This window comes from Athene cunicularia (genome assembly GCF_003259725.1).
Source record: "Athene cunicularia isolate RWA chromosome 4 unlocalized genomic scaffold, athCun1 chr4_part3, whole genome shotgun sequence".
NCBI lineage: Eukaryota > Metazoa > Chordata > Aves > Strigiformes > Strigidae > Athene > Athene cunicularia.
In genome coordinates, this window is record NW_020799100.1 from 11,948,032 (window position 1) to 11,969,251 (window position 21,220).

At 45.4% G+C, this 21,220-nt stretch overlaps 1 protein-coding gene across 7 annotated transcripts in view; it reads right to left on the reverse strand.

Moving 5' to 3' along the window:
- The window catches only part of LOC113480013 (H(+)/Cl(-) exchange transporter 5), a 43,190-nt gene that overhangs the window by 15,046 nt on the left and 6,924 nt on the right, over positions 1 to 21,220 (reverse strand). For 4 of the 7 annotated variants that reach the window (XM_026848524.1, XM_026848525.1, XM_026848527.1 and 1 more), the window contains one exon: positions 11,715 to 11,861. In XM_026848524.1, the coding sequence (XP_026704325.1) occupies positions 11,715 to 11,861 (147 nt within the window). Of the gene's footprint in view, positions 1 to 5,790; positions 5,968 to 11,714; positions 11,862 to 14,642; positions 14,971 to 16,444; positions 16,742 to 21,220 lie in introns of those variants that run through there. The other 3 variants (XM_026848529.1, XM_026848523.1, XM_026848530.1) reach the window with 3 other exon arrangements.

Below are 21,220 nucleotides of genomic sequence, written 5' to 3' on the forward strand. Positions count from 1 at the left end.
GGGGGGGGGGGGGGGGGGGGGGGGGGGGGGGGGGGAAGACAAAACCCAACCACATTACCAAAACACAAATTTTTGGGGAAAACCACAGATTTCAGTGGAAACAAAGAGCTAAAGAGCTGTTCCTTGAGATAAATACCTCAAGCAAGCTGCCCAGGGATGACCTGTTCAGCACAGGTACACCCTTCCCCAGCTCCAGCAGCTTACATCGAGATGGGGTCGTTCCTGGAAATGACTGTTCAGTTAATCAACCCTAACATCTAGATGTTACCTTTTCCCTAAACCCAGGAGTTTCCATTATGATATTTTGCCATTTGAGTAAGGCAGAGGGGAGAGAAGGTGAATATCTGAGACCTCCAGCAGAGCTGAAGGGAATCCCAGGTGGATCTGGTGAAGACAAAAGCAGGAACGGCAGGAGGACTATGGATGGGAGCAGGGAGACAGGGAAGCAAAGCATCTGACCTCTCCATTTCTGGTGCAGGTGGACAGGAGGGCCTGAAAAGAAGAAAGCAGTACTGAATGGGAGCTTGGGAAGATACAAAATTGGGGCTCAGAGCCTCCCTTCAGGTGAAAAACTCAGCCAAACTACTCAACCTTCTGTCGAACCTGCTCCACCCCATGGAAAGTGATGCTTAGTGTGGATGTATGTTGCCAAAGTTTTGGTCACAGCAGAGTCTCTTCACAGTTAGGAGCACAGACCAAGGGCATGGGGCAGGGTAATGTGAAGGCCTACAGAAAACTAGTAATCTACAGCGTGATGAGGATTGGCCACATCCATCTGAAAATAACATGAGCCACACTCCAAAGCAAAGCCTCTGAAGTGTCATTCCCCTCAGTTGCACCATCCTCTCCAAGAAAATAAATACTTTAATCATAGAATCACTGAACAACTGGGGTTGGAAGGGACCTTTAAAGATCATCTAGACCAAGCCTTCTAGTCCTGGGCCCCAGCATAGAAAACAGGTCAGTTCCAGTGGACTATTGTTTCCACATCCCCAAAATCTCAGTTTACAGCCAGTTGACAGCTAAGTTGACATTTGGCCCCTGCCTCCTTCTATCCTATCCATCTGCTAGGTGCTACCTCGCCACTGCAATACCCGGGTACACCCCAGTACCCTAGCAGAGAGGGCAGCTGAGCTCTTAAAGCACGGGTTTCTTAAAGCCCCTTGCCAGTAGTTTGAAGGAGATGTTGAAACACATCAAGGGAAAACCAAAACAAAGGTCTTTTAAACCTTATCCAAGGAAATCAAGCAGTTTTCTTGACAGATTAATTGACATGGAACAAGTTTTCCTACTCAATTCAGCCCAAGCTTCATTCCTCTGCTTGTGCAAGCACCGAGGCCCCTGTTCCAAGTCAACACTAACAGAAATCTTTCAGTAATTACCCCATATATTTTTCTTTCCAAGCCACCGAATGCTGAAAGGGCAAAAATTGCCTGAGTTACTTCAAGAAACACTGTTAAATTTCAGTAGAGGTGAAAGGTGCCCTGCAGTCTATTATCCACTACAGAAAAGCATCCTCAGAAAATACAAGTGACTTCACCTTACACACTGAAGGCTAGTTTTGAAACTCCCTTAAGAAGACTTCCATGCTAGTCCCAGTCCCAAAGGCACTCTCTATGACCTTATACCTCCTAAATTAAGATTATAACTGCTACAGTGTTGAGTTTTTTTCCATTTCTAAAAACTAAAACCACATTAAAGGGATATCACCATTACAAAGACCCATGAACCAGGAAGGGCTGACAATCCCCTTTGCAGGACTCGAGCCATCCTGCATAGCCGCCCTCCCACACCAACACAGCTGTGATCCACACCAAGCCCAGGTGAAGAACAGCTTCTCTGTTACAAGGAATTGGAGACAGAACAGTCAGTTTTCTCCACTGAGCCTGGCTGATTACAAATGCATGTTCTGGAGTTGTCTCATACTCACCAAGCTACACAGGCATCTTCGGCAGGCTCAGCTGCCACTATTTTACTTTGATGCCTCTCCAAGAAGTCAGCAGTGACCTACCAGACTATCTGCTGTGCACAACCTTTCTGTTTAAGAAATGGAGGAGGAGGAAAGGGTGTAACCAATGCATGTGAAGGAGGGAAGGATGCACCTGACCTACAGCCTGCCTCTGCCTTCTGCATCTGGGAGATAGCACAGCAGCAAGATGCAGTCAGACTCCACATTTGGAGGGGGCAGAGAATGGAGCTGTGCAACAAGCTGTAAAGCAGCATAGAGTTGCACAGATGAACTTCCTGACATCCCGGCTCTGAAGGCCTTTTAAAACCATCTTGTACAACATATATTGCTGGTCAGAAAAGGACAAGAGTAAGGTGCTGCCAGCCAGCTAACACACAAGTTGAGCAATCCCAGTAAGTGGTTGCCAGCCAGCAGCAAGCCAAAGGAAAGCAGAGTATAAAAAAAGAATCTATGAGATTCAGTAAGAAACTGAGGTCATCAGTAGCCCATTTCTCACCTGAGTTTGGAACCCCTACTCTATTTAAATAAGCACAAGTCATTTGCTTGGCAGTCCACAGCAGGGCAAAGCTACTTACTCACCCTATGCTCCATAGAGCAAGTGAGAGTTCACATACAGCCAGAAATCCATACTAGTAGAACATAAGCCATGCATGTTAATTCTCCAGCAATATACTGCTATAAAAAGCTTCCAAGGGCGTACACATGGAGACACGGGTAGGGAGGTTGGTTTTTCAGACCTGGGCAAGAGAGTAAATCTAATCGCAGTTCTGTAAGACTTAAGTGTTTACAGTCATCCAGAAAAAAAAAAAGAGTAAACCCCAGAATCCAGCCAAAACTGAAAGGTGGTGGGGAAGAGGAGTATTAAAACTCCCATACAGAAGGATAATTTTTAATATTTAGCATATTTAGATTGTAGATACCACCAGGCACCAGGGCAAAGATGTCTTCAGATGGTGAGAAGTAAGGAATTCAAACAATTGCTCTCTACATCATCTAAAAGCAAGAGAGGGGGAAAAGAGACCTATGATGTCTTCCCAAGCCCATTTCCCAGATTGGCACAGCTGCCTCATAACAGAGAAAAAGCCACAGGAAAACAAGATGAGTCATGTAGCATAACTGACAAATACTACAAAATAACCCACTTAAAGTGGTGGAACCCTCCTTGCTTCATTTGGGACCAAAAAAAAAAAGGTTAACTCAAGTTATGCAGAGATCTTCCCAAGTGGTCAGTGTACAGACTGAGCCCCACCTGCCTAACTTGCCCTGTAAAGAAATGGGATAAATTTGCTGAGAGCTTCGAGGAATTACTCTGGTTTTAACAATATTTTTGCATTTATGAGGCCAACAGCTCAGAAATACACAAACTGGCATCAACAGTTTCAGAGGCCTCCCCATTCAAATATCCCCACTGGAAACCCCAAGCACTGTTCTACAAATCTGACAAACCAAAGCCTCCTTGAATAAATCATCCTAATAACAGTAGACAACTAAGTTCAGCATGTACAGTGCTAAGATACCCACAACTCCTCCTGCAAGCCTGCTTTACATGAATAAAAGCATCTGGATGAGTGCTGCCCCAAAGCCTCTCAAGGGAACCCCCTCTGAAGCAGTTACTTGATATAGGGGACAAGATGAGGCATCATCCCAGTCAACCACAGCTCAAACAAGTCATACCTACAGTCCAGAGCAAAGGCCATACACGTGGAGACCATGATTATAGCAGAACTACTGAACCAGGGAGGCAAGCCATGGCTTGACTCAGTACCTCAGCTCAACAGTGGCACCCGGCTAAGAGCATGCCCCTACCTCCCAGACTGCACAGCATCCCATCTGAGCCGCTCTGTGGCATACCAGACCTTCTCACCATGGTCACCAGCTTGCTTACCTAGGTCCAATTCTCATTTACAGGATCCCTCCTCACATTACAGTAGGCTTTTAAGATCCTCACTTAGCTAGCAGCTGTTTTTCTGGAAAAGCCAAAATATAAATTTAGGGGTGGAGGGGTGCTTACTGACTGGTAATGGCATTATGGAAAGCTAGCATCCATATAGGCATTCATTTGAGCCTTGTCCTCCAGCCAAGGGAACCACCATGGCTGCATGGCTTTTACAGCAGTTTCAGATACAAGTAACAAGGTGGCTCTGGTGGGATGGGCGCTTTGAGGCTTTGTTAAGTGTGGATGACAGGTTTCTACCAAGCCCAGCAATACAGAAGACAACACTGAGTCTACCTTGAGAAACAGAAGGTGAACTGTACACTCACCTCTCAAAGCCAAGCAGTCCAGCCAGAAGAGTTTGCTTTTGTTTCTACAGGAATGACCATCTCTTCTAGAAAAAGTACAATTCCTGTCTCCATGCTGCAGACAGCAGGCTTTCACTGACTGTTCAATTTTATTTTGGCACACCCACTGCAATCCCTCCCAAAGATAAAAAGATACAGTTGTCCTAAAAAAAGTTATTAATAAAGCAGTGTTAAACCTAGCTAAGAGACTACTTTGAGAAGCATTTTCTGCAAGATGATGAGATCCAGGTCATTCCTTGCTCACTCTTCTGGAATAACTGCCCAGGCCAGCGACTTTTAGCTGTCTTGGGAACACTTTCTCAGCTCAGAGATGCCACAGAGCAACACGAACAAGACCCCGAGGGCACAAAGTCATCACACAGCACTGCCTCTCCATGCAAGAGGGACTGCAGGTCATCACATCCTCAGCAATACCCAACACCAACATACCCAATACACAGCACCAACAGTGCCACGGACCCTGCATGATCCCATCCACTCTACAACCGGCAGCTGCACAGGGGATCTCATGACAAGGCCAAGTGCAGAAGGGACAGTCTGACTTGACTTCCATGTGTGCGACCAGCCTGGTGCAGTTTGGAGACTGATCCTGCTCTCCAGACAGGGACCCCATTCAGCCCAGCCTGCCATCTCTAAAGCTGCAGGGTTTATATGACAAAAGCAGAACCCCAAAGTCTCCAGCCATACACGGCAATTTCACAGCCATGTAAGTGGACAAACTGTCCATTTGACAGAAGATAATGAGAAAACATCCCTATATTTTTTCCAGGAGTAATACCGAACTATAAAATGGCTGACAGCCATAAATATTTATCAAGATCATATTGCCTGCCTCAGCTTGCTGCAAATCAAGGATCCTAAGATAACCAGATAATAATAAAGGAAGAAAATAAGCTCTGTAATGCCTTGCCAAAGCACAATCAAGATGATCGTACAGGTCTCCCCAGTTCCTAGCATATGGATCTCTAAATCAGTATTTAATGCCTAGAGACAGCAAGTTAAATGTGACCCTGTTAGAGAAGTACAGTTCATTTTTTAACACATTTGTTAGCGTTTTGATCACCTCTTCTCCCTAAAATGGGTTAATGCTCCACTTCAGAAAGTCTGCCTAGCTTAAAAAAAAAAAAGAAAAAAAAGACAGTGCTTGTTAAAGTTACAGGCATCTGTCATTTGCAACACAGCAAACGCACAGGGCTTTATTAATTGTCCTGCCAGCACAGCAAGACAACAGCAACTGCACCTGGGAGATGTCTGCCTCCATGCCACTTCCCTCGCTTTAGCAAATCTGGAAAAAGAAAAGGTTTTGCAGACAAAAGGGAGAGTGGCAGTAAACAACCAACCATTACACAGCAGAAATCCCACAGACCCCCCTGGCTGCTTGCCCTGCCCAATCACCCCTCCATCCGAGCGGAGGAGCAGGAGCAGTTTGCTGCCCTGCAACCTCCGCAAACATGCACCCGCAGACAGACACGTTCCCTCTTGGCTCACATCCCCTCTTCCTCTCTGGACGGTCTCCTCACCCTTGCTCAGCCACTCCTCCTCCCGCAGGAGCACCTCTGGGAGCCCATCCGTTCCATGGCCGCACGGGTCGAGGGACGGCGGGCGCTCTTTCGTCTTACGGCGGCACTTGCTGCATCCTTTTCCTTTTGGACTTGGCCAAAGACGAGCTCGCAGCAGCGCTGGGCCCTCCCTGCACGCCTGGCGTGTCGTCACCGACGGCCGTCACATGAGCCAGCCCTTGCACCTCGCTGGAAGGGGCAGGATTTGAGCAGCACGGGGAGAGGTTTGTGCATGCAGGCAGGCAAGGACAGAGGAAGCTGGCTACAGCCAGGGATCGTGACTCCTGGTGCGCCCAGAATGGAGGCTGCACCCTGAAGCTGCAAGTGGAGCCACTCAGGCAGCACTCAGGACATTTTATCTGGCAGAATATATTCCCTGGGACTGAAATCTGCCTGTTTGCTGTGCTGCACAGACTCGGTATCGCAAACAGCTGAAGCTGACTGCGCAAGGGCTTTAAGATGGAGAGTAACTCGTTGCTGTTTGCTCTCATAAGCACTACCAAGTTAGGCAGGTTAAAGCTGCGCACTCAGACCTTCAGATCCCCTTCACCCAACAACCCAATCCCAAAGACCTGGCAAACCTCACCCACAGTCTGTCTGTGGAGGGACACCCCAGACATGAGCCCCCAGTTAATGTCAGACCACTGATGCTCCTGGCACCACCAGCCTGGGACAGGCCCTGCTCTGCACCCACACGTTTTGAAAGGTCTGGACCAAGTCAAGCTTCAGCACAGGAAAACACGGAGTCAGTGGAGTTTCCTGACACCAGTAGGTCAGTTACAGATGTACTGAAAAAACCCTTTCTTTTCCCACCTAGCTGACATTTTGCTTGCTAAATAGCTAGTGGCAATGCTCTTTGCTCACTGTCTTTCCAAGAGGTAGGCAGGCACAGAATTTTTCTTTTGTCCTCTCTGCATAGGCAATACTTCAGAGTGCTTTCCCCAACCCCACCGGGGCCCCACAAGCACTCTTTATCTTGCCATTCAATGCACATAAGGGCTCAAAGGGGCTGGTGATTAAGTTCTCCTGGCTCCAATTTGCTAGTGATAGCTTGTCATTTCAACATTGTCTGGCAAGTCTGAAACACTACACCCTAGCAACTTCGGTCTCACCCGATATGCTGGCCAGAGGCTGCTCTGGCAACCGTGGGTTCTGGTCTGGAGGTCAAGGAGGAAAGTAGGTGAAGAAAAAAGCAAGGGGAGATATCTCCCAGCTCAGGGATCCATCTCAGAGGTTGGCTCTTTAGCACTTCTAATGGCTGGGTCAATTAGTCTGACCTGCCAGAGGTGCAGCATTTTAGTGAAATCCCCTGGCTAGCAAAGCAAGGAAAGATATTTAATCCTTCCGAGAGCAGGAGCCAGCTGGCCATCCCCAATATTGCAGCTAGTTACACCACCTGCCCCCATTTCCCACTGCACAGAGCAAGTATGTCTGGAGAGCATAAAAAAGGACAGGGATAATGGATAAAAACAAAAATCCATATGAAACCAAGCTTCATTAACCCTGCTGCACTCTTGAGTGCTATTTGTTGCTATTGCAATTCCCAGTTCCTGGCCTCAGAGCTCAAAGAGAAAAAAACTCCTTAAATCCTGCAGCAAAAAGGAGACCTTGTAGCCATCAAAACATTTTTATGTCTTCATCCGAAAGAAGTGGGGAGCACAGTCCTGCCTTTGCTCCCTGCAATTTAAAGCACATCCAGAGCCTACCATGATGCCCAGGCATTACATCTTGTGCTTTCAGAGCACAGTGTCTGCCTCAGCTGCAACGAGCTGAGAAAGGGCCACTAAAAGAAAAGCACAAAATAAGCCAGCATCACTGCCAACCAGGACTACTTTAACCTATTCAGAGGAAACCATTTGTATTTTAATAGTTTTGAAACGAGATATCAAGGAGGAATTAGAAATCAGTACAACTTATCCTCATAACAAACCACTTGACAGCAGCAATCCCTTATCTAGGAGATACTACTTGGTAAGGCAGATATTCCAAAAGATTTTGCTAAAAGGAATTTGGCCTTGTAAATCTTACACTTCTTACCAAAAAAAAAAAAAAAATCAACAGGACCTCAGGTATAATCTAACTGACCACGTATTTGGGTATCCATAAAGCTTTGGACAGAATTTTCTTTAGAAGGTCTTAAGCAAATTAAGCTCTTGGGAAGTAACAGGGAAAGTTTTCTCACAGAAAAATAACTACCTGAAGAGAGAAGATGTTAAAGTCACAAATTCCTATGTTTTCAAAACAGAAAGAAGGCAACAGTAGAATCCCATTCATTTCTGCTTGAACTGGACTATTCAACATACTTGTAAGTGGTCTGGAAAAGTGGCGCCTGCACTTATAAGTAAGTTGTGCTGGGTAACCAGCATCTCTTCGGCTGGCTTTGAAGGACTACAGCTGGACTAAAAGAGAGCAGAAGAAACTCAATGCTAACAAAGCAAGGCATTCAGGAAGGGAGAAGAGACGACTGTAAACAATGTCATGCTTTAAGTCAGCATGTCTGACTTAAAAATTCAAGTGTCTGCAGATAATGGTCTGCAAGTCATTGCTCAATACTTGAGAACAGTCAACAAGGAAATAGTTGGAGATTTTTTAAATCCCTTAAACTAAGAAGCAGAAAAGATTTATTGCTGTACAAATACACCTTGAACATCACGTGTAGTTCTGAGGTGATGCCAGTAAGATGAAACAACTTCTGGGAAGAACTGTATCTTTAAAAAGACTGTGCTACCCCATCAAGCCTTTGGCCAAGATTAAAATCCATGCTTTGACAACAATTTTGAGAAAGCACTGCTAAGATTCACTTGCTGCCTGGTGTAACACCATTACTTTACTACGGGGACTACACAGAAAACTAGAAAAGTATCAGTAGCTTTTATAAAAAAAAACAAGTTTGATTGCCAAGCACAGCTTAACAGCATGGAAAAAAAAAAAATCAAGTAAAGTCTTATCTGTTACCTTTTACTGATGAAATGCTGAAGTCCAAACCAGAGAAGATAAGAGTGTGCTACTCGTAGTGAGTTTTCAACAACGCAAACAGCATAGCAGGCAGGCATGAAAAGGCACTGCAGTCCGGTTTAAATCATTTTGACTGAAACAAGCCTGAAGCACTCAGAATATTTATGTTTTGGCTCGAGCTCTTAAAAAGCTCCAGCCTTTGGGAAGCAGGTACATTTTTGCAGTTAGGATACCAGTTAGGAACAAAGTTTCATAGTCAGTCTAGATCCTACATGAAGATATTTTTGAAACACAAGTATCCTGTGTGCCAGGCAAGGCTGGTGGTTCCCACTGGGGACCTGACACTGTATGGAAGTTCTGTCACTTAGAGAGCAGGGAGGAACACCAGCTGCCAAATGCACTCTAGATTTACAAATCTACCAAGCAGCAGGTAATACCTTCCTCTGGTCACTGGACAGGCTCTATAAGCTCCAGTTGTGGCTGTTTTTTCAATTTGAGATGCCACCACTCTTGCAGGAGAGTTTGTCTGTCTTGGAGAAGGTGGTAAGAAAGGGTTGGGTTCTGGTTCCAAAAGGTGTCACTAACTCATCCCCATCCAAAACCACACCAGAGAACAAAAGCAGAAGGTCCCAGCCAGGGGTTTGCAGCTGACTTCACCATGGGAGAACCTGTTACCACCTCTTCAGCCCCAGTCAAGCCTGTGCTGCCACATCTTCAGGTTGCATGCCTGGCACCCAAGCATTTGCCAGCAAACATTTCCTGAAGTCAGTAGGGGAAATTCATAGAGTGAACTGAAACCAGTATCTGCAAGCAACTCTTTCCCCTTTTAAATTTCCTCTTTTACTTCTGTGCCAACCTCGCTGCAGACTTAAGCATCCTGCCAAAAGAGAGCGCCTCTTTTGGGGGCACCGCTCCTCTCTGCCACTAGCTTTAGGGCAGCCCCCCAAAGCGCCACCACCACCATCCCTCCAAGTCACATGTGCCAGTGGGGCAGACCCCCATTTTTTTCATAGAAGTAGCTACAGGCCTTCAAAGACTCTGAGTGGAGACGGGAAAAGACTATTTAAGCAAGGAGGGAAAAAACCCAAGTGCTGTTTCAGGCCAGCAGCAAAACTAACCCCAGCTCAAGTCACCCACTGCTGCTTCTAAGCTCCACAGAATAATAATTTCATCACAAGAAATTAAAGAATTCGGCTCCTTCTCTCTAAATATTAAACATGAACACACATTTAACTTCAGAGAGCTGATAACCCAATGGCTATAGAAAAAGCAGTTCTCACCAGCAGGTAAGAAAACATGAATTTACAATTCCATTACCAACATGCATAATGTGACTATTTCTATGTACCTAATTCTGCACATACTAGTAATCAATAGAGCTTCAGAGGTAATATGGTCACAAGTCATTATTTCAAGCTCTGTGTAAGGAGTTCTGAAGCAGACTCCCATGTGTGCCCAGTTCTAAAAGCCACTCCCACCACCAGCTGAGGTTGGAGAGAGCACACTGCCTGATACCTACACCACAGCCAGCCCTGATGTACCAGCCACCCTCCTTCCTGTTAGACAGGACCCAGCAAAAAACGCACTCAGGATGTAAACCTTGCACATGTCCCCTTTGTGTATGGACAGAAGGGTTTTTTTTAACCACAAACCAATGCTTATCACTCAGAGTTAATGCAACTGCTACAAAAACACAATGATCCTTCCTCCCCTTGAGCCTGAAAGCAGTGAGACAGACCAAGCCAAGTAGAAAACAATCAATCACACACTCCTTATCAGATTTCCAGCAGCAGAATAGCTGGTCATTTCAGCTACTGACAGGTGACATTTGAGAAAGTCTGTCTTCATCTGCACTACCTAGAGGCAGACCACATAGTTAAGAAGCAAACCAGAAGGATTTCTTTAATTTTCTCCCCACAGAGAAGAGGATGAGAAGGCCTATGGGAAGTCATGGAGATTTGCAGTCTGCTGTCCAAAATTAAGTATTTTTGCTTTTAAACTAACTTCTTAGTTTAACTTTTTAAACTAATTCATGGAAGACAAAAAAATCAGGCAGATCCTGCTCGTCTAATGCCAAAGTGCAGCAAAACCATGCAGATTCATCTCTCCCTCATTAATTTCACAGCCTCAGGCTCAGACCAGAGGAGACAGCCATAAACCCTTTCTGGATGGACGAGTGGTGGCAGGAGAAGCCAAGCGTCTCAGGCTGTGTGCAAGCTCAGCACCAAACCCCTTTGTGCCGTTATATTTCCAGATTCTCTCCACAACAGCTAAACTTTAAAATTATAAGAAGAAGGGAAGAGGAGGGGAGCATCTCTGCTTGTATCACAAACCTGTAGGAATCACTCTACACTGTCACCCCTGCCCATTACACTCACAACACCTCCCTCATGGCACAGCCAACTCTTCCCTGCAGCAGCTATTTCAGAAAACTCCAGAAAGGACTATCCAGAAGCCCCAAAAGCAAAGCAGTTGGCGAGGGTATGCTACATTTAATAGCAAAGTACCACACAGAGGGCTAAGAGAGCAGTTTTCCCCTCTGACAGGTTACTTGGATGCACACAGCCCGAGATCAGGCAGCTTGGTTGCTGAAAACAGACAAATAGTGCCTCCTCACCACAACAAAGTCACGCACTCTTCTTGCAATTGCCATTTATTTTAAGGAGATTTTCTACTTTGCAGGGAGCATGCCTCCCACCAGCCTCAACTACAAAGAAATGCTGGGAGCCAAATGTGACACATGAGCAAGTGTTCAGCTGTTCAGGGCCTATTCAGGGGTGCAATGCAGTGCAGAATCCTGCAAGCTATTCACATTGGTGCCATGAAACACATAGGTGGAGGCCAGTGGGACCCATACAGACAATATTAACATGAAATCCTATTGAAAGCCATCATCAAAACCAGAAAGAAGAGAGATGTATGGGTATTACCTCCCATCTCCCTGTCGAGTGGCGGGTCATCATCTGCCATGAAGTCCAGAGATGCTCCTGCTATTTCCAGCATATCTTCATCACTAGTGCTGCTCTGGAAACTCCCCCGTCGATAGCCTTTCTGATCCATGGCCAGAGCTTCCAAACCTGGGAGCAAAGGGAAATTTTTTAGAGCACAAGCATGAAGACTCATTTTCTAAGCCAAATGGACTAATGACACTTTGTCCTGAAGACCAGGAGGCTGCACTGCTCTTCCCATGTGAGGAAATGCAGCACCACCACCTGAAGTCTGGGCTAGAATAGGACAAAACTGGATGTTCACAAATCCAAGCAAAGCTCTTGCACTAGATTTTGTATTGCCAAATGCCAGAAACAAACATGAAGTCCCAGTATGGCATCTGAACTCAACTGGAAAGACATACAAGCACAGCAGCATTAGGGTGCCAGGTTCTTAAAAGAAAACAGGTTTAGAAAACTTTGCACAAGCTAAGCCTCACAGAGGAAAATCCTTATGTAAAGGGATCCTGCACACATATCCTCCTCTACTTCTCAGTCCACTGCCTGCTGGAAAAGGGCTCAAGCTGGATTTTCAATAACCAGCTGCCAGCCACGAGACAGGTTTAATCAAGGTGAGGAGATCGCCAAACTGCAAGCAACCATCCCAAAAACTAGAAACAGCCCCCATCTCAGCTGCCCACAGTTCAGGCTCACTGTCCCCTGTCACCACCACCCAGCTCATGCTCGGATGCATCAGAGCTCCACTGGAGGTGGGACTGGGATCATTTTGAAAATTAAAGCATCATACAAAGTCCACTATCTGATAACTGTGCACAAGTTAACACTAACTTCTGTGACTATGATCTCAAACACAAGAGCAGCCCAAATGCCTCAGATAATGTTTTTCTCTACAGAAAACCAATTATATTTCTAAGTTCTTCCTCTAAAAATCCTGTCACAGTATTTCCCACAAAGATTGTGAATCATTTTCTATCTGCTGATCACTACCAGTCAGAGCAATTATGAATCCACTCTAACAGCAAGCAAAAAAATACTCAGGTCATCACCATGTTAGACTTGTATTTTTTAAGTAATCTCCACATGTCCTCTCAACAGGTTTGCAATGACTTTTTTTCCCCTCTTTTTCACCATTTCACCTCCCACAGTGTCCTTGTATTTACTTCTAAAGCATTGCCCATCATGGAGGAAGGATCCTCACAGCAGAAATGCAGCTGTAATGCTCTCCAGATGTGCCAACCTCACCTACCTGTCCTTCTCCAAGTTGTAGACAAACTATCAAAACAACCCAAGTGAATGATGATTCTTAGCCATCCACACATGAATCTGCAAAATGCAATCTGGAAGTAAGTGTGTTGTTAAACTTCATAAATAATCTTAATCAAGTACCCCTGGCTTGCTGCTGGACACAGGCATCTCAAGGAGCTTCCCACACCAGACCATGACACAAGACCTGTTGTCTCTCCTCCTCTTTTCTAGGATGGCAGGGAAACTACAAAAGCCTAAGCTCTGAAAACATAATAATAAACTAAATTGGAAAAAAAAATATTCAGGTCTCAACTTCAAAAATAGCTCTTGCAACCTGAAACTGGAATCTTTTCATCTTAATGAGAAGGTAGGCCATATTCACTTTTCTCTTGAAAACATACATATATTTCAAGAGAATTACAGAGGAACCAAATATGCAGCTCAGCCTTATTTCAGGAAGGGAAAAAGCCAGCCAGCATTTGCAAACAGTACGAATTACACACTCTGCAAAAAGCACTTCCTATTACAAAAAATTAAAAAAGCAACCACACAACAGAAAAAAAGGTCTTGGCATTATACAAAGTGACACTGGGCTCTCTGCTGAGCTCTACTCAGTGGAACATGACGTTACTTAACTTTTAAGCCATGTTTACTCATTAAACTGGTGCAGAATACACCAGTAAAGAAAGTGCTGAGCACTGGTTGAGGGGAACTGGGGGTTTGGAAGGCACATGAAGCACTGCACGCTGCGCAGCCAGCAGCAATGCTTTTAGTACACTCTGAAAGCACTGAGATGGCATGGGCTGCAGTCCCCATCAGCATGCATGGAGAACTGAAGGCAGGAGAAACAGAGGAATTCAAAGCTATTATTTGCCAGCTAACAATAAAAATAATTAAATTTCATTAAAGTGTTGTGGTACACCTCCATAAGCTGCTTCCAGGGAGCACAGTGGATGCCAGCTCCCAGCCCAGGAGTTGGGTGGCTTGTTAACCCTGGCAGGGAACTAAAGAAATTCTGCTTGTGTGTCACAGATCTCGTCTGCAGCGTAACACTGATTTACTGGTATTTTCCTATAAGATTCTCTGTGTGTGTAATATATATATGTGGGAGGGGAGGTTTAAAATACATCTGTATTCACATATTTGCACAAAAAGCTTAAATTTACAGCCCTTCCTGAGGTTCAGTCCCTCAGCCAACAGAAGACACAGCACTGCGAGCCAGAAGTCCGTTTGAAACTTTAAGCAATGTCACCTCCTGCTCCCCCCATCTATCCCCAAGTTTGTTCTCATTTACAGCTTAAAAAACCAAAACCAAGCAACAAGTACATCACCTTCCAATTGCAGCACAGCCCAAGTAACACCCAGCATGTAGGCAGCACAAGAAGGACACAAAAGATAATTCAGTGCTCACTTCTCTCCCAAGTCCTAAAGCAGACCCTGGAGTTACAAGTTTAAGTCACTTTGTCTTACAAGAACGTTCCCTCTATGGGCAAACAATGCATTTCCAGGCTAAACCATGTGCACCAAGGGATAAAAAAAAAAACAACACAAAAAAAAACCCAAAAGACTCTTGCTTATCTACGATGATAATTTACTGCAATGGCTGCTTCTTTCCTACCAGGTCAGGGGCACTGCCCGGGTCACCCCCACAGCAGGTGTACGTACCAAAAGGCTCCTGGTGCACCCAACGCTGGCATGAGCGAGAAGCCATCCTCCTCCAGCTGCTCCCATTCACCTCCTCTGCCTTTCTCAGTCCATCCTGGTTTTTCCTTTTGCAGACAAGTAAAGGGAAGCAAAACCTGACGGGGTCGGCCCCTCGATGCCTGGAAGTGACTCAGATGACAGCACTTGCCACCAGGAAACCGGAGCACCCCACTGCCATCCTTCAGAGCAAACCCAGCCCCAGCCTCTGCTGTGATGATAGCTTCAGCCCTCACAGTGCTTTTCAATCAACACCAGACGTTGCAGGCTCTTCTCCCTGTTTCATGCTTCAACATCATCAGCACACCCAGAAAATCTGCTTGCCCAGCCTCACTACAGCACGCGTCCTAGAGCCATTGTGGCACCAGCACCATCATTCCTCCCTCTCTGCAGCCAGAGGAGCGGGACACAGCACCGGTGAGCTCCGGCACTGCGCTTGCCTCCGCTGAGCCCCCAGCCAGTAACATGGGGGCTTGAAGTAGCCCATCCAGCACGTAGGTTCAATGCTTTCCAAGTCAGAGTGTGTGGTAAAAACTCCCACTGCATTGTTTTCCGTCACCGTTGGATGGGAGGCTTGGCTCCAGCTCCACCAAGACATCGCACCAGGAGAACACAACTTAAAAAGGAGCAGGGAGTAATCCTGACCAGGCGCCTTCATCAGTCATTGCTGCTGCAGGGGAAGGAACGAGCTTACCACCTAGCGGTGTTTCATGTGAAAAAACAAAGCCCACATCACAAGACTGCCTTTTTTTTATATCAGCAAATCTAAACTGAGCTTTGATAGCTCAGGGCACTTCTTCCCCATCCCCATGGCATCTCTTCACAGGGGCGGGCACAACTCCTCCCACAATTACCAGATCCAACGGTACAGAAATAAGAAAAAACACCCAAAAGAATAAGACAATTGTAATTCAAAAAAAACAAAGGAAAGGAGAGAAAAACATATAATTCAACCATTATGTCAATACTCCCAGTCCCTGGCTGGTATTCAGCAGAGCAAGGCTTTCCTGAAACATTATCACTCCAGAAGCTCACCTTGCCATTAAAAAAAAAAGTTCTTCTTCCAGAGTAGAAGGGGTTACTCCACGAGAGAAGCTTCACTGCACTTGTCAACTAAGTGAGCTGATTTGGATTTTGTCATATCCCAGTCCATGAAACACGTAACCCTGACAGGCCCAGGTTCAATGTGCAGACTTCAAGTGAACTGCAAGAGCTGGGCAATGAGCTTAAAAAAACCCAAACAAAACAATTGTAATTTCTTCTTTAACTGCTAAAAAAAAAAATCAAACCAGCATGCATATAAAGTTGGAGGCAGCATTCACAGAAGAGCTCCAAGGTTTTCAGCCCTCATCTGAAAACAAATCAGGGTTCAGATACTGGTGGAACCCTTGAAAGTATCAGTCTGTAGCTTTATAAAAAAAGGCAATGCTATTTTTCCAAGTCATTCCTTCCTCCAGTTCCCGCTGCTGTCTGAAGTGACTACAACAAGTTTCCCCTGCTATACAGGTGAAACTATACCAACAGGTGAGCTGATAACTGAGAGGAGTTTTTACACCACCTTTAAGTTCCCTTTGGGTACAGTATGTGACAATACAACTATCTTCAGGGAGAAATTAAATGTTCTAAAACATGTTGCTATTAGCAATGGCTTGGTTTCACAAACAGCACATAAATCACTTAACAGAGGGGTTTAGCGGTTCATTTAAGATTATCAACACGCCTTTTGCCATTGCATTTTACGGCCACAAAAGCACTTATTTACCTACATTCATCTCTCGCTGTCCACCTGCCTGTTTCTCCTCTGAACAGAAGACAACTGCTTCATCCTTGGGCATCAATCCACTTCTCCCATTCCCCTCCTTCTCCCGTAGGAGACGACAGCTCCCTTCCTGGTGTAGCAAAGGGGGGCCGCAGGGCTCCCCCAGCCCCGTGCTGGAGGGGAACAGGAGCAGTTGTCCCTCTGGGACCAGAGCAGGCAGCACAGAGCCTTCCCGGCCTCAGTGCAAGGCTGACCTCGGCGGTGGGAGTTGCTGCTCCACCCCACAGCTCCACGCAGAACCTCGTCCTCGGCAGCCGCTTGAGCAAAGACAAACACCGGGTGAGCTGTTTGCATTAGGCAAGGGCTGTACAGCCACACTGGTCTGGAACAATAGATGGCTTTAGAGAAACTGGGAAATCTACCAACACAAGCCAAATACAAAGACTTGAATTGTTTTAGGGCCTGTTTGGGGCTTTTTTGTTGTTCTCTGACACGTACTCACACAGGCCCCAGGGAGAGGATATTCAATGCTTTGGTCTGACATCCTTCCAGCATGGTAACACGCACCTTCACATTTCATCAGGTAACACCAGAAAGCAGCACAGAAATCCCATGACCTTTCAGGTTTTCCTGGCACTTTTTTACCTGGGGCTGATACAGCACGTTAATGCATTCGCTGCCATCCCAAAATGCTTATGCACCAACAGGCACACAGACAGTTATATCTGATGTCCTTAAGTCCACGTTAGTATCACCTCTTCTTGAATAATTCATCATTCCACATAGCTTAACGCAGCCCAGTACAATGGAAAGCTCAAGTGAAGGCAAACAGTAAATCACAGCAGATTTCATCCTCAGCTTGTGCATAACTACACTTGGCTTCTGAATAAAACCTTGTTTCTGGGAATGTTCACAGAACCACGTATACTTGCTAGAAAAGCATTATCTCCGGAAGCAAGACGTTCCAGTATTTATTAGATTAAAAATCCCTCATGATCATCCACCACTGATTAAAGAAATAGTTTGCTGCTGCAGATGCTTTACATAAAAGGGATTTCTAGAAATAAGAAAAAAAAAAAGCAGCCCATTTCTCCTGCTTTACCAGGAATTTCCACAGCTCACGCTAGCTACACACAGCTGGTTAGAAGACTTCAGGGAAGCAAAACATAATCATAAGGCACATTGCAGGAAAGCTCCTTGGGTTTGCTCGAGAGGGGAGATTGGGGTGGGTTTTTTTGTTATTTTTCCTGGAGGAGGAAGAGGAAAGAGGAGAACAAGCAGCAGAAGAGCTCTCTCCTGGTGTCTTCCACACAATAAGCAAGAAGATGCTTAACATCTACAATGCAAGAAATTTTAACAGCTTTGAACTGTTCAGGTCACTGAAGAAATAACTATTTCTCGCAGATGCAACGAGAACACGGTGCTATGTCTTGTGAAGATAAAGATCTTATTACTCAGATCACAATCAAGGAAGTTGTTCCACTTCACTACACTAAATTACTAGTTTTCCTCATCAGTATCTGAAAAGCATATACCTCAGTAAAGGCCTTGTACAATTTTCTAAAACTAGTATTTGTGAGAGAAGTTTTGACAGTCATCACAGGCACAAACACTGCGTGTGCTGCTCCTACTCCTGGGTACATACACATTTAAACAAAAATCAAGTAGAAATGTGCTTTCCAAGTGCTTTGAAGGAAAAAAAAAAAAAAAAGCAACAAGACAGTGGGATGGAAACTCTGGAAACATCTGGCTTTCCGATGTGAGAACAAAGGCCAAGGATATCCACAAAGTGCCCAGGCTCGTTAGTGCTATTACAGATCCTGAGCCGGGCCAGCCACCCACCCATGGACCTCATAGGTTGCAGAGAAGACAAGAGATGGAAAAAAGCAGAGGGAGCTCAAAGTCCTGGGGAAGATCTGCTCCTGAGAGTCACTCCATGAACAAAGGGCTTCAAAAAACCAGCTGATATTCTCTTGCTCCTGCACCGTGCTTTCCTATCTGACAAAGCCTGCTGTCACATCCTGCAGTAATGATGCACAAAAAGACATTGGGAAACAAGGTCGCACAGGGATACTTGAGACCAGGGCCAACACCTGTAGGGCTATATCCCCACCCCACAAAGCAACTTGTGGTTTTAGCTAAATCACACTACCTGCCTTGGCATCTCCATCCATGAAATGAGGAAAAAAATTATTTACTTCTTGTGGAAATGGCAGGAAGCTGTTTTGAACTACTTGCATGAAAGGTACCTGTGGGTCCAGGCTAGCAGTAGCGCTAACTCACACCGCATGGATTCACTCAAACCAGCTGTCTTTGGTGAAGTGAAACCAATTCCAGCAGCAGACTGCTGTGTTCATGTTCCCCATCCTAAAACCGCAGCAGGACCTTTCACAGCACCCCAGGCATGACTTGAAGGAGGTGCCAACTGAGGCGACAATGCAGTGAGCATACAGACGCAACCAAAGACACTGCCGGCCCCATTCAAGACTGGTGCCAGTCCTCTAAAAGCTAAAAGAAACATTGTTTATCACAAGTTCAGCTCAGCTGTCACTGGTAGCACCAGTAAATCACAACTCGTTATTAGAAACATATTTTCTTAGTTACTTCCTCCCACTGCATCAACTGGCTCCTCCAGGAAACCTTATCCTCCCTCCCTCTTCCTGGGCGTGCTCCAGTTCCTTGCAATATTAATTATGTTGGGTACAGTTTTAAGGAATTGCATTAAACCAAGTCAAGTCACATTTAACAGTCAGCAAATAAGACTGTTTACCACGTTACCAGACTTAACAATTGGTAGGTTGCTAAATCATCGCTGGCAAACCAGGTATTTTTTTGGCTGGGGGCAAATTCCCATTAAAAATTTCTTGCGACAGCATGAGACAACAGGGAAAGGTCTTGCACAGAGAGGAGTTATCAGCAAGTTTCTGTGCACAGAAGTGAGGCACAGACCAGGAGAAGTGAAAGCATCAATGCTAGGCACTGACCTGTATGTAGTACTCACGTTTCCTACAAACTGAGTGGAAAAACATGTTTCTAAGCAGTCTGGCAAGGTGATGTTATGCTCCCCAACCCACACAGATCTTTTCTTACCTTCAGGGCTTTCTTTGTTATTTGAAGGTGAATATCAGGGGAGTTCAGAGGCAGAAGCAGTCCTACAACTGCTTGCAGGTGGAAAGCAGGTTACATCTCCAACACATAGTATCCTTTCAGTATGCTACACCACCTTGCTCTACTTCCTAAAAGCTGAGAAGCAGTTCTTCCTGATAATTACTGAGGTGCAACCATAGCTCTCAAACTGCCCCCAACCCCTAAAGCAGTAATTTCCCATTTAAACATTTCTGTTGGTATTGCCACTTTTTTTCCTACAGTTGACTATACTGACAAGCTGGGTCCAATACAAGTTATGGCTGTCGGAAGCAAACAGCTATGTGGGTGACAGGGAAGGACAGAAAAGCCAGGACACTGGTGTACTGCAGATGTGGAGCAAGGCATGCCTGCCCCCCTGCAGATGCCTGAGGATGAGCGTGGGACAATGCACACAGCCAGACCAACACGTGTCCCTCAGAGCAGCAATGCAGCTCTTCTCCGTGGGTTTGATTTTCTCCTGTTTCACTGGGGCAAGCATCTGTGATGCTTCAAATAAATAGCCTATTTAAAAGAGACAAACTACAACATGGAGTTCCCAATACCCGCTCCTGTTTCCAAAGTTACGTGCTGCTTATCTCTCCTCCCAGGCTGGACACCCCAGCTTCCAACGCACAGAGATGTGCTTAGCACCAGCCAGTTGGGATTTGGGAGAGGACCCAAAAGCAACGCCAGCCCATGCCATGCACAACCACCATCCATGTTACCAAACGACACTTTGAGTTGCATCCCTCTAGCAATGCTGACCACAGGCCTCAGACAGCGCTCAGGTCCTATTTAGTCACCCAGCTTTCTCTGAAGGGTTTGGTTTTCTCCTCTTGTACAATATTACCCCTATTGTAGCATTGTTTGATGTTCAGATCAAAGCAGCCTGACCAACATGTTTACAGAGATCATGGACATTTCAGTGCTTTTATCTAGAAATCTCTGGGTTTTTTAAGGCACTTCATCATACAGAAATGCAGTAAGTGCCAAGAAACAAGTCAGACTGCCTTGCTTTTGCCAGGTTGTTTTTTTCCTCCTAAACTATTTGTAATTTCCATTTTAACTTTCAGTTAAAAAGTCACAATCTTAGCTCAGACCCCTCTTCCCAAAAGCTTCTTCACAAACACTTCCAGCTTCTTTTCAGGTTAGCGTTTTGATAAAAAGCAGCCTAACTTGAAAATTCGAAAGACCAAATTTACAGGCAGTTTGTGGTTGTGCCATGCAACAGACAGTTAGGAAGGTTTTGCTATTGGTTTCTAAGCTTTCTGTATTTTTCCAGACTAAATTCAGCCATTTACAGCAGTTTCCATACTGAAACACAACTGACAGCTTCTCTGCCATTACCACCTTCTTTGGAAATCCAGACCGGTAAAACTGGTTGACTAGCATGGCTTTGTGGAGGAGTATCAGCTGAGCTAGAGCCTTGTTTTTAAAACATACCTGTGTAGCTGATAAGCGATGACTCCACAGTGTCTACAGGCCATCCTGAGGTTAGCATATCTTCAACATACAGCCAGATGTCACTCCATTCATCCAGCCTTCCCAATGCAAATGGGAAGAGTGTGATTAACACATGACCCAGAGTGAAACAGCCAGAATAAATGCAGGTGGTTTTCATCACAGAGACTGCCACAGCATTAAGAACAGATCTAAC